This window comes from Colias eurytheme, chromosome 12 (assembly GCF_061535395.1).
Source record: "Colias eurytheme isolate Ceu_HAF_F1 chromosome 12, ilColEury1 Martin Lab GWU primary, whole genome shotgun sequence".
NCBI lineage: Eukaryota > Metazoa > Arthropoda > Insecta > Lepidoptera > Pieridae > Colias > Colias eurytheme.
The window spans coordinates 8,708,307-8,722,052 of record NC_142991.1 but is presented as its reverse complement, the minus strand read 5'-3'; the positions used below and the strand labels follow the sequence as shown (position 1 = coordinate 8,722,052).

General features: G+C 30.5%; 2 protein-coding genes across 2 annotated transcripts; one reads left to right on the top strand and one right to left on the bottom strand.

Moving 5' to 3' along the window:
- Positions 1 to 2,709: 2,709 nt before the first annotated feature.
- Positions 2,710 to 8,633, bottom strand: Hpr1 (THO complex 1-like protein Hpr1). The gene is made up of 10 exons (XM_090108000.1): positions 8,503 to 8,633; positions 7,740 to 8,417; positions 7,335 to 7,594; positions 6,881 to 7,053; positions 6,491 to 6,620; positions 6,145 to 6,230; positions 5,320 to 5,471; positions 4,672 to 4,764; positions 4,285 to 4,365; positions 2,710 to 3,987 (listed from the first exon to the last, which is right to left on the bottom strand). The coding sequence occupies exons 1-10, from the start codon at positions 8,545 to 8,547 to the stop codon at positions 3,673 to 3,675; spliced, it is 2,013 nt and encodes a 670-aa protein (XP_089964126.1). The 5' UTR covers positions 8,548 to 8,633; the 3' UTR covers positions 2,710 to 3,672.
- A 1,320-nt stretch (positions 8,634 to 9,953) lies between these two features.
- On the top strand, positions 9,954 to 13,382 carry LOC149904187 (uncharacterized). Its single transcript, XM_090108144.1, has 3 exons — positions 9,954 to 10,159; positions 10,693 to 10,891; positions 11,774 to 13,382. Exons 1-3 carry the CDS (start codon positions 10,143 to 10,145, stop codon positions 11,924 to 11,926), a joined length of 369 nt encoding a protein of 122 aa, XP_089964270.1. The 5' UTR covers positions 9,954 to 10,142; the 3' UTR covers positions 11,927 to 13,382.
- The last annotated feature ends 364 nt before the right edge of the window (positions 13,383 to 13,746 follow it).

Here is a 13,746-nt window from a genome sequence, read left to right as displayed (position 1 = left end):
ATATTATAGTCATAAAAATTTTATGTAGTTAGGCATTCGCGTACCCATTAAACATGCTACATTAAAAATATTCTAGTTTTCAGTAGCAGTAGGTACGAAATGTTGTTACTAGGTGTGTCAACTGAAAAACTTGTCCGTTACACTTTCCTTTATTTAAACAAGTTTATGTGAGAATAATGTAGAGATAGACTAGAGTAGATAATTTTTGAAACAAAAAAAAATCGCAGTCGGATGAAACCCATTAGAAAAGGAGGGGAATATGATGAAAATTAAAGGAAAAATAAATTACGGTCAATCCGAGTTCGGGAAAAGGGAGGGGGGAGCTTTTAAGAGAAAAAAATGGTTTCTCTTGATTTCCGACAAAACTACAAGTCCTACGGAAAAAAGTTCAATGGCAAAGTTGTAGATAATAAAAAGATCTACAACTTTTGTATTGACAATTTTTTCACATAACCTCAAAATTTAGGTGAAAAATTCAAAAAACCAAGTTTTTGGTTTTTTATTTTTATCTACTTCAAAATTTATTTTTTTTCTACGAAATTTGGTGGAAACTTGCTTTATTATGTCCCAAATACACTGTAATTTATTTGACTGAAAATATTTATTTTTTCGCCTTATTTTGAATTAATACCAAAAAAACAACCTAATTTTCAATCGAAAAGTCACCCGTCAAAATATCAGCTTTTTTCAAAAACTTTGGGAGCCTTTTATTCATTGAAATCTCTACTTTCATATGGTGTAAAAAAAAATAAACATTACCATAGTAAATGTTCTCAGAAAATGCATACAAACAGTGTGAAAATGAGCTTTTACTAAATCAGGCACACTTCTCAAACTACCTGAAATGTTTTTATCGACATCATTTTGCTTTTGAATATGCTGTAAAATATTATACTTAGAACAGATAATTTTTTTTCTTTTGAAATATTACCGAAAAGCCGATACAAGAGAAGATATAGAGTTCGAGAAGTGTGCCTGATTTAGTAAAAGCTAATTATGACACTGTTTGTAAGCATTTCCTGAGAACATTTACTATGGTAAGGTTTATTTTTTTTACACCATATAAAAGTAGAGATTTTGATGAATAAAAGGCTCCCAAAGTTTTTGAAAAAAGCTGATATTTTGACGGGTGACTTTTCGATTGAAAATTAGGTTGTTTTTTTGGTATTAATTCAAAATAAGGCGAAAAAATAAATATTTTCAATCAAATAAATTACAGTGTATTTGGGACATAATAAAGCAAGTTTCTACCAAATGTCGTAGAAAAAAAAAAATTTTGAAGTAGTTAAAAATAAAAAACCAAAAAGTTGGTTTTTTGAATTTTTCACCTAAATTTTGAGGTTATGTGAAAAAATTGTCAATACAAAAGTTGTAGATTTTTTTATTACCTACAACTTTGCCATTGAACTTTTTTCCGTAGGACTTGTAGTTTTGTCGGAAATCGAGAGAAACCATTTTTTTCTCTTAAGAGCTCCCCCCTCCCACTTCCCGAACTCGGATTGACCGTAATTTATTTTTCCTTTAATTTTCATCATATTCCCCTCCTTTTCTAATGGGTTTCATCCGACTGCGATTTTTTTGCACTTTTTATTATTTTTAAAGGGATCTACCCCAGTGTAAGACAGTAATTTTTCTTTAAAAATATTCAATTAATAACTAAATACATTTTACTTCTCATATCTTTATTTTCATCACCACCTCCTCCTTTAGCAATTGTTTACAATTGAAATAGCTACAACATTATTGAATTATACGTGCATATTTTTAGAATTTACAGGAAATCACACACACACAAACACATTTCTACTTACAGTAAAATTTGTACAATCCACAAATTCGGATAAAGCGACTCCTGCGCACGCACGTCACGCCCGGTGCCGTATATTTTTAATATAAAAATATCTAGTCGGGTATCGAATCATAAAAATATAAATATTTTAAGATCGACCGCTCGAGCACTACCTAAGCCTCGTCTACCCATTGACGTATACGTTACGAACTAAATTCGGTGCAGCGACTATTCCGCGATTCTGTAAACATCGCGGCGGTGCTGAAATGTGGCCAGATTACATTGATCTGCAACGCACCCTGCATAGCGGCGATATCCCCCACAGTTTTACAGAAGAGTTAGTGTAAGCGGCTCAAGATATAGTGGTTGTTATATTCATTTGCCAAGCTAACGCTTCGACGATTATGAGCCTTATTACAAGGTGCTTTGAGCTATAATTGTGTGATTCGACGGTAGCGTGTATGTTTGTATGTAATAAGTTCTGTTTTGGGCACACCGTGAGTCAGCCGCTATGAGGAAAGACGTGCAAGTTATAATTTCGGATCGGCCGACATTGTTTAATGGTTTTATAAATCTGAACCAAATGAGTTTCCGACGGAAATTCATGTTGAAAATTTATCTTAGAGCTAGAGTTTGCTCAAGCACTTTCCACATTTTGTGAGGATTATGGTTAGAAGTTTGATTCTTATGAATGGGATTTTATCAAATGTTTGCTTTAGCGTCCGTCGTCTCCAATGATTTAAATATACTTTTATTGTAGAATTTTTACAGCTTTAGAGCTCGAATCTTATTGCCTTAAATACTTTTTCTTCAAGTCTCAGAAAATTTAAATTTAAAACTTCTGTGATTCTTCCAAACTCTATGACTATTATAACATTTAAGGATATGATGAAAGATGTGTTAAAAATAAAACTCTTGAAACTTGTTGAATTATTTATTCAAAATCTTATTTACGACCTATATTATTCGTACTAATCCAAATAAAGCTCATCTTAAATATTACGAATGTGTAACAATATTGTAATTTTACATTTTTTATAATTCGGTTGTAAATGAATGTTTTCATAATCGTTCCGTCTTCACTTCGCTTTCGATACAAAAAGTCGATAAATCGTAAATGTAAGTAATTACTGTAATATAATATATATAGTATATGCTATGTTACATGGCAGTGAGAATAACGACTCTACAATTAGATATACATATTCAATCTTCATAATATAAGAATTTATTGGAAAAAGCTGACTATACTTGCCTATATGCAAAACCAGTTATTGAACAGATTTTTAATTTATCTGCCGTTTAGTAGTTTTACATGAACAAATCTTTTTATAATGCTTTTAAGTTTTTAAACCAAAACTACTAAAATCACGATGGATAATGTTATGTTCGACGATTTTACTTATTAGGAAATTTTCCCTAAACACTTATGTTATCAGTTATGTCAATACACAAGCTCATATAACCACAGCAGAAATGATTTTAACTCTTACAAGGAAACTTTCCAAGTAAACTTTTTACAACCACAATCCCAATTTACACAAGTTGTACTTCAAATTCATGATTACAGTCTGTTTCCATAAACAACACGACATCAGAACAATTTAGAGATTTCAGTATGAACATTAACTTGTAACAAGAAAATATGACGTTGAATGACGCCTGTATGTTTTTTTATCCCTTTCACACCTAGGTAGTTAGTTAGTTCATACTGAAATCTCCAGTGTATTAGATATAAGCTTCTTGGTTTTACCACAAAATCCATTCACAATTTCCTTTTTTTCAAACTCAAACTTTATTTCAAAAGTTCAATATACAGCTCTATTGCTATACAAATAGGGCCCAAATCACTTCGACTGGTATTTGCCCCGCATCTTCCAACGTCATTTTGTGTTTTTCAGCGCTTCACACGCCTCAACCAGTTCTAGGCCTTCCATAATATAGAGTAAGTTCTCTACAGAGGCGTCTTCATCATCATCGAACCACAATTTGAGCATATTTTTGGCTCTCGCTTCATCTGTCGCGTTCTCTGTTTCGAAGTACTCTATCTCGTCGGGTTTGTAGTCAAGTTTTACGGCTAATTTCTTCCAATCTGTTAGTTTTTTGGACACAGCGTCTAATTGGGTTTCGGTTATCATTGTGAGACGGGCACGTGTAATTTTGTCGTCGTCGTCGTTTATGTGAGTTGAATCTGGTACCTGGAGAGAAAGAGATAGAAAACAAAAGAAAGAATTTAATTTTTAATGATCTATATTCTGGTATTCACTATTCAGGTATGGTTAAAAATATATGCCGTTAATAAATAAGAACTAAATGGTTTGTTAATGTAAACTTAATTGTATATAACTTTCTTGCATATAACTTTCTAACTTATTATCAGGAATTTGAAAAATTATGTTAGGTTGAGGTTGTGTTAAGATCAATGTCCATGAAAAATTAAAAAAACGATTTAATTTTATCTTGTATAGATAAACTCAAAACATATAAATATTTACCTGCTCAATATCATTTGCATCGCCTTCCTTTATGAGGTCTGCTTCAATCTGCTCTTCAGTTATATCTTCATCATTTGCCTCCTGTACAAGATAAAATAGGTACATATTGGTTTTAATTATTATGGTTTTTTGGAACTTGATTTGTATATTTACATGTAAGATTTTAAAAATTTTATTCACTAGTATTTAAGCCATTTTTTATTTCTGGTAAAATAAATCGATCAAGGAATCGGGCCGATGCGCACTTGCGAGATTCCGCTAGGACAATTCCCAGCGGAACGGATTGGCGCAGGACGCGGGTTCGAATCCCGTCTCGTGATCAAATTTTTACTATTCTTTAAAAATGTATAATGCTTAAGTTATTTAATTTTTAAGAATATATTTTACCTGTTTAATATTTTTATCATTGTTCACATTAGCATCCCCATTAGAGTTGCTCGCAGCTGCGTTCGCGGCAACTTCACGCGAGATACGTTTTACCTGCGAATATAATCCTTATTACGTAAACCGTAGAATTCAAAATTCTTCATCAATATACAACTAGAATTAATTTAGTGACATAGACAAAACAGTCGTGAAAAGATTAAATATCAAAATATGTATGTATTTTATAATTATAAAAAATATAAAATTTATTTATTTGGCAATATAATGTAAATAAATTTTATTTGACAACAAAACACACACAACCTGCAATTATGACTTAAATTACATACAATACAATATAGAAGGTACATTCTACTTCGACATTTTAATCTCGAGCGTATACGCACTATGCGGGTAGCCGCATTGCGGGTAGCCGTCCGGCTGACCGCAAGCACAATTATGTACGGAATATTCATTTCTATGCGCACTGTGCGGTCTGCGGTAGCCGCATCGCAGTGCGCATAGAAATGAATATTACGTACATAATTGTGCTTGCGGTCAGCCGGACGGCTACCCGCAATGCGGCTACCCGCATAGTGCGTATACGCTCTTATTCTACTAACTGTGTTATAAAAGACATTAATGATTATTATTTGGTAAAACGCTTACCATATCATCAAGATAATCAGGCAGTCTTCCAATGGGATTATTGGTGTGCACAAAGAAGTGTGGTGAGCGCCGGGCCAACAGCCGTAACGCGCGCCAGCCCCACCCCGCACGACCCGCCTCACCGCTCTCACCCCCAGATAGCATGTACGATTCTACAATATATTTACATGTAAGCAAGAAGCTTATATCTAATACACTAGAGATTGAACATTAACCTAACTTAGCAAGTGGGTGTGAAAGGGATAAAAAACATACAGGCGTCATTCAACGTCATATTTTCTTGTTACAAGTTAATGTTCATACTGAAATCTCCAGTGTATTAGATATAAGCTTCTTGCATGTAAGTATAGGAATAAATATCCAAAAAGTTTCCAAAAATTATATGTCATAATCTATATATATATATAAAACTCAAAGGTGACTGATATAGTGATCTATCAACGCACAGCCCAAACCACTGGACGTATCGGGCTGAAATTTGGCATGCAGGTAGATGTGAGGACGTAGGCATCCGCTAAGAAAGGATTTCCCGAAATTCTTGCGGGAACGGGGAAAAACGGGGATGCACGTACAAAGTCGTGGGCGGAAGCTAGTTGATATATAACACTACAAAACAAACTTATTTATTCAAATACCTACAAGAAATAAAAAATAAAATCAAATACATACCCCCAAAAATTAAAAGTATGTTTTTATAATTTTTTTGACTTAAATAATGATTAACAAATTAATATTCCTGTTTAGTAATACAAATGACAATTTAATAGCAATTAATTTCCTGTTTTTTAACCATTTTTAATATTATGTAATAATTTTCCATCTTACCCAGGGATGGCATGAAATCTCTCTCCTTAGTTCGACAAGCTGCCAGGTTATCAGGGCATAGATTCCATAATTTTGTTAGCTCAGTACTGCAAAAAAGAGAAATATATTATTAAAAAAAGTTGTGTGGTTTTATGAAACCACGGTAAAAGTGAAACTGTTCGAACGGTTCCGAACACTGCTTTGTATAGCGCATGTCGCGTGCCGAGTAGGTATACCTACTCGGCAGCCGCGATACACGCGACATGCGCTACACAGACCAAAAAGTTTGAGACGATGTAATAAAAGTTTCACTTTAATAAGTATTATGAAATATATAAGCATTTTATACATTGTTTTGAACACATACTTTCCCATGAAATGTTTCTTTTGACTTTCATATTCTTTAATAATATCACCAACTGGTCTCCTGCGTTTTTTAACTCTTCTTACTTCCTCTGTGGATTCCGCTTGGACAGGTGGTTTTGGTTTTTGGAATTCTATACAAGAAAAAGTGAATATGTTTAATGTCTATTTTATTATGTTCTGGATCACAAAAATATTTTAATTCATTGGACAATTTCTTAAAAGAGTTTGTGTATCAAAAATAGTTCTTTTTTTATACACGTAAGCAATTTAAAGTGGAAATGAATGCATCTTACTCCAGTATTGAATAAACCATGACAAAGAAACAGTTATTGTAAGAGACATATATAAAAAAATCCAAATCAAACTAATAGTTATAAAAATAAACAAATACCTGGACACCCATCATTTTTCCAACTATTCCAATGTTCCTCCCTTTTCAATATACTTTTAACGCACTCCACAAAACATTTACCATCAGGCGGAGTTTCACTGAGCAATTTGTAAATTAAATTTGTCGTTTCTTGCACCCATTCTGATTGATCAGTTTTCAGTTCTTGAGATTCTCTATAGATAAAACATGTAAAAAATTATAACATTCTAGACAAACTATTTCTTTGAATGTAGTGTGGTAATTATATTATTACTGAAGATTAAAAATACAATAAAGAGACAATGACAAACACTAAATGTTTCCAAAATAAATGTAATATTAGCATTGGCCAGCTTTTCTTAATACATATGAATTCAAGCTAATTTATTATGTAATATAATTCAAATAACAGTACATCAAAGTTATTTAGTTGACATAAAAAAACTATACTTGATAAAATGTATACAGTACTTACAATTTAAACTTAACACTAGACGTCAAATACTGGAATAAAATCAGGAACTGTATGAGAACACATCTTCTAAAATTGGAATCCGACAATTGTAATTCCAATAGCTTTTGATTCGTCAAGAACTTGGCGAAATAATGTTGTTCCTTACTCTCTTTCATTTCAACATCTGTATTGATTGTTTTTAATCTGTTTAACTTTGATTTTTGCAGCTCTATTGCTTCTAGTTTGTAAGATGAGAACGCTGATAAAACACTGCCGGAATGCTGAAATAATTTATTGAAATTAGACAAATTATAACCAAGGATGGAATATAGAGTAAGTCATTATTATGTTATGTGTATAACAAGCCAAAATTTTTCTTAATAAATGTAGTTTTAGAATAATAAATAAAATGTAATTGTTACTCACTGCAACAAAGGTTTTCCATTGTATTTTGTTATAACAAGTGTTTGGGTTTCTGAAGAACTCTTGCAAGCTCCAAAATCTACAGTATAAATTATAATCTATAGTCAGTTTGTTCTTATCATCTTCAATCACCATTTCATCATCCAAAACATCCTTTAAAGTGCTTGAATTATCACCACCAAACTCTGTTATGTTCTCCAGATTAAACTCTGATACAATATTCAGCCCAGAACGTTCCGAGAATGGGAAGAATTTAGCCAAAAACAATAATATTCTCCCACAAAACACAGTGTTTTGGGACCGAGACAATCTTCTTAACAAATCATTGCACATTCGTAACAAATTATTTTTACACGCGCCAAAGAACAGCTCTTCTCGCCAGATATTTACTCCGTTTTCGACGTAGGTAAACATTTGTTCGCATTTATTCAATGTAAGAGCATCAAATATATCACCTAAAAGGACTACAGGCATTGTTGGCGTAATCATCTGTCGCCTACATGATTCTATACAGAAATTGACGTAATTTTCAAGCGTTGTTGAATCCTCGACTAACAATTCTAACAGTTTGTCCCGAAATGCTTGATCCATTGCTGCTTTTCTATCAGTTTCATTTGCTTTCTTTGAAAAAGAATCGAGCAGGTCAATATTGCTCGTTGAGAACGCTTTAGACAACACATCCTGAAAACAATTACAAGATAAGTAAAAAATACAAAATAACACGGTAAAATAAAAATATAAATAATTGAGCGAGGTTATGTTGTACCTTGTATTTGACCCGTAACTCGTCAAAACCGATTTTGGTAGACATTTTGTTTCTGTTATTTTTAATGTTTTTACATTAGTAATAACTGTTGAGTTAAGAAATATATTATAATGTTTATATAAAAAAAAACTGAATTAGGGACGAACTATTTGGGAGAAGCCGTATCACAATTTTTTTTTAAATCAAAATGTCATTTGAAAATTGACATTGACAGCTAATGAGGCTAATATCAACATTCAATTCAACAAATGATATAAGCATATGACAACAGATGATATAGCATGTAATTATTAATGTGATTTGCTAACTCTATAAAATTATTATAAAGATAAGTTATTAAAAATTCAGGTATTATTCGCTCACAAAGGGTTATTTTCGTGTCATGAATTCATGAATAAAAGAAGAATATATAGTTATTATAATTTTTCTTAAACTGGAGCATGATGCTAAAAAAGCTTTTTAATAGGCATGACGACAGTATCCATAAATGTTCGAATTAGTGTTTTTAAGGGAATATGTATACTATATAAATTAAAAATAGTGACTTAGAAATATTAAAAACATTAAGATTAATGAGATTATCAATAAAATAAAACATTGAAATTCTGCAGTCGGCCATTTTGACTAAAACACGCGTGACGTCACGTCTACGTAAACAACTCACAACAACTTCGCGGCATGTGTATTTTGTTGTTATGAATATGCTGAGAATACGCATTTTTATTTATTTTCTATTTTTTCACGCATGCTTTATCGACTCAGAACAGAAATATAATTGCGAATTCACGAATATGTGGTTCGGGTTTCTCTGCGTCAAATTTATACAATCATTTCATATTATTTTCTCACTTTAAACAATTACTAACACTTTTTTTGGGTATTACAATTTTTATGTAGATTCACATTGCAATACTGCACACCACTTATAAACTTTGAAATTAGATTCTATAACACTTTATAAGTAATTAAATATTTGTTTAATTTTACTTCGCTATGCATACAGATAATTACGTATTTACGTAAGAGTGACGTCACGCCTACGCCATGACACCTGTGAGCTGTTTTAGCACAGTTAATAAATATTTTTTGAAAAATGGCTTTTATCTTCGTTAAATTTAAGTATATTAGCGAAATATAGGGTTTTTCTTGTTTAATAAACGTATACACACACTATGGAAGAGGTTTTGAAAATCTTTCGTCATGCCTATTATAAAAGCTTTTTTATCAACATAATAAGTACTAGCAACATTAATTTAAAAAAGCAAAAAAAAAAGACTTCGGTTAGTTTGATTTCTTTAACTGTTATTGGTCAAAATCTTCAAATTTCATTGGCTAAAAAGTGATACTTGACAAAATCTACAAATCAATTTTCAACACTGAATTGAAACAACCAATCCAATGCCGTAGTAATCAGCAGCTGTTATTGAATTGTCACTTTGACAGTGCTACGTATGAAATTGATGTTTTGTGTTGTCCGATTATGTGGCGTCCTGTGTATTTATTTTAATATTTTTTGTTTAATAACGAATTGCTTTCGTAATTTTAATTAGAATAAGTTTCCTCTTATGAAAAGGTGTACGTAGTTGTAGAATAAAAAATAGTTTTTGTTACGGAATACTTCGAATTATCATAATTCAATAATGGATCGAAATATTAGGTATGTATGGTCGAACATGCTTTGTTGTCCTATTGTTTTGTATTTTCTTCTAACAAACATAATGTGAAAGGATATTTTATAACGTTTACCTGTTTTGTTTGAGTAAGTTCTATGTAATTGAATTATCGATTTTGTTATGTCAACGGCCTAATCCCGTAAATATTTTACCGTGTAGAAATTTCATACAAACAATAACTTCCGCATTATCACCGTATCACTATTATTTTTGCGCTAGCTGAAATATAGTTATTGTCGTTATCTTTACTATGTACTTGTTTATGTTATTATCACACTGCTTATCTGAAAATAGAATATACAAAATGTGTAAATGTATATGTAGTGTTTTATTTATAAACACAAACGTTTATTTTATTTTATTTTTAGTTTTATTTCGTAAAATATCTTATTAATAGCAAATCTACTAACAATTACCATAAATAAAAAAAACTTAATAATTAACTATGTATGTAATAGTATCTTCAAAGCATATTATGCCTATAATGTAATGTAATTTATCATAAAAATAATTACAGGTCAAATTACGTGAACAGTGGACCAAGATCTCTTCCACACATTGGTAACAAACGTCACAATGGTAATGGTCACAATGGAGCCCGACTCAGCCCACCTGCGCAGACAACAGTCAACATTCACGCAAATAATAACAACATCAACAATAATTGTTCTCAACACGATGATCTCATTAATTATATTTATGACTCTTGGAATAAGGTAATATTTAACACATAAAAAATTAAAGGAATTGCATTTTTGATACATTTTTATCACAAAGTAAAGGAATTGTACTTTTGATAAATTTAAATAATATAATAAAATCCTTTGTTTTGATAACCTACTTGATAAAGAACAAAATTTTAGATATATAATAGTGTGCCATAAATCATCTACTTTCTCTTCCTACTTTTTAGTTTTCAGTTGTGTTGAATTACACCTCTTAAGCTTAAACTTATACCATAGTTATTTCAAGTAGGAATAAATATGCAGGCTCATTTCCCACACTTTTTTGTAGCGATAGAAGCTATGTAATAGCTTAAAAATTACTGCTGTTTTGACATGACATCAGACATGATAATACAGTAGAATTCTTTTATTATGACTCCAGTTATATTGACCACCGCTTATTATGATGTATTACACAGCAAAGTTTGGTTTTCATATAAAATTCTTCATTAAAGTCAGTTATAATGACTTCATTTATAGTGACATGTCGTTTATTGTGACCAATTTTTAATGAATTGTCCGGTTATACTGACCGAAATGAATTCTAACACTATAAACACTTTTCTGCTTGGGAAAATTATGTGATATCCGACAACAGTTTTTTTTGTTTGTTTCGAGTCTCAATGTGTAGGCATTTCTATTTTGTTTCTCTGTACTAAATACTAACAAAAACAGGAGATTGTTTAATTTCTACAAAATGCTTTGTATGAAGTCCGTTTATTATAACGTGTTTGAAATTTCCCTTCAATGTCATTATAAACGGATTCCACTGTATATAAAAAAGTGGTAATAAAAATACAGGTAGATCTTTATTTCCATTTCCTGTACTTGCTATTAATAATAACTTTTCAATTATGTTTTATACTGTTACAGGTAACGCGCGAACTAGAAAGAGGTAGTGATGACGCGAAATACTATATAGAGATGCCGCCGAGACAACTGGCTAACTTCAGGCCGTTCAATCTAGAGGAGTGGTGGGGGAAACGTTTCATTCAGTCAATAAACCGTAACAAGCATCGCTCTTAGTTCTTTTATGAAATCATATTAATAACTCATTGTAACAATATTTTTTTTAACAATTGATTATGTAAAATGTATTTGGTTTTTTTGTTTGTGGTTTTAAAAGAGTGATAAAAAATTTAAAGAGGATTGAAAATATGTGGAAAAACGAATCGGGCAACATTCGTTAAAATGAATTTCGTAAATTTTAGTAAATGATGTATGTTTATCAAACAAGTGTGTAAAATTGAAGCATTTACATATTTCTATGATATTGAGTTAACTGTTTTTTACAGCATTTATGTAAATTGGTGTTTTATTGAATTTTGATTCAGAAAAAGTACAGAGAGAGCAAATATAAAAAGAAACCTAAAAAAAATGTGTTTGAAGTTTAGTTAACAGCATATTGATTGTGAAGTTTTTGCTCTATCAAAAGATGCTTTATTTTATTGTTGTTTACAAACATTTTTTGTCAATCAAAAAAAATTTTGACAATTTTTTTTCGTTATAGTAATTGTCAAATCGATATCAATTTCTTCAAATAAAAAAATTATAATAAACGTATTCGTAGAAACGAGCAATAATTATTATGATAAGCAATAATTTTAATTCGTAATTTGTACCCAATAGATATAAGGGAATATTTATTATGTATTTTGCATCATTTATATTGATGATGCCCTGTTATATCTAAAATATATTGATACAATGAGATGTTAATTATTATTCAGTATCGTATTTGAAATTTCTCATATTAGACATAAATTTATTATTGCAGTTTTGTACTTACATCAAATTTTCTTATTCACAATGAACTTTTCCGATTCAATGAAATAATACTAAAAATATAAAATAGTCTATGTAATTGTCATTTATATAATATGCAAAAAAAACAGTCAAAAGTATTTTTTCAAATGTGTTTATTTTAGGAGATTATTAAATAAGTTTTATAATTAATTTAGTGTGAATTTTTATTTTACTAGTGATAAGATGTGTTGTTTTCGTTTAGAATCAGCTAGATATTTCGTATTTTAAATCATGACTGTATAAAATGTTAATGGAATAATATTTAAAAATACTTGTAAGTTGTAACATCACACAGATATAACTACTATACTGTCTGAACATAGCTGTAGATTTAAATTTGCTCTATTTTTTTCATATTATGAATGTTTTACGTATTGAATTCATTTCTATCTTACAACTAATTCTTCTACTTAAAGCTTTGTTTTCATCATTTATGAGAGAATAAAGATTTCTTTAAAAAATTAGTCTTCATTTTACACCGAAAATAGAGCACATTTACATCTATGACTATTTTGAAACAGATGAATAATAATTATGATTAATGATACACGTTTTACAGATAATATTTGACATTCCATAAAAAGTATCCTATAATAGGTACTTAGCATTTGAATTGTAAATACGTTGTAGCGATAAAGCGCTGATAGATCACGATTTTAATAAAACATTTTTTCTATTTCTGTCTCTTATTGATCTTTCTGCCCTTTTGTTGATAAAAGACTTCTGTTTCCTCAATGAAAATAAATGCAAGGCTGTCTTAAAATCTTAATGAATTCACGATGACACATTATCCAGCTTCTGCCCAAAAAAAAAAGTTTCCATTCATGAGTTGGTAAAAACTAAAAACTAAATAAAATTATGTATATTCATAAGATGTCGATCCGCCCATCTCTCACTTTTTAATAGTATTATACATTTTTGAATCAGAATAAGATCTACAACGATTTATTATGTATCATAGGTATAGGTAAATTAATAAGGAGGCATGCTCATAGGCATCTCATAGGTATATTATACAGTTCTTGCCATTAAAACATTAG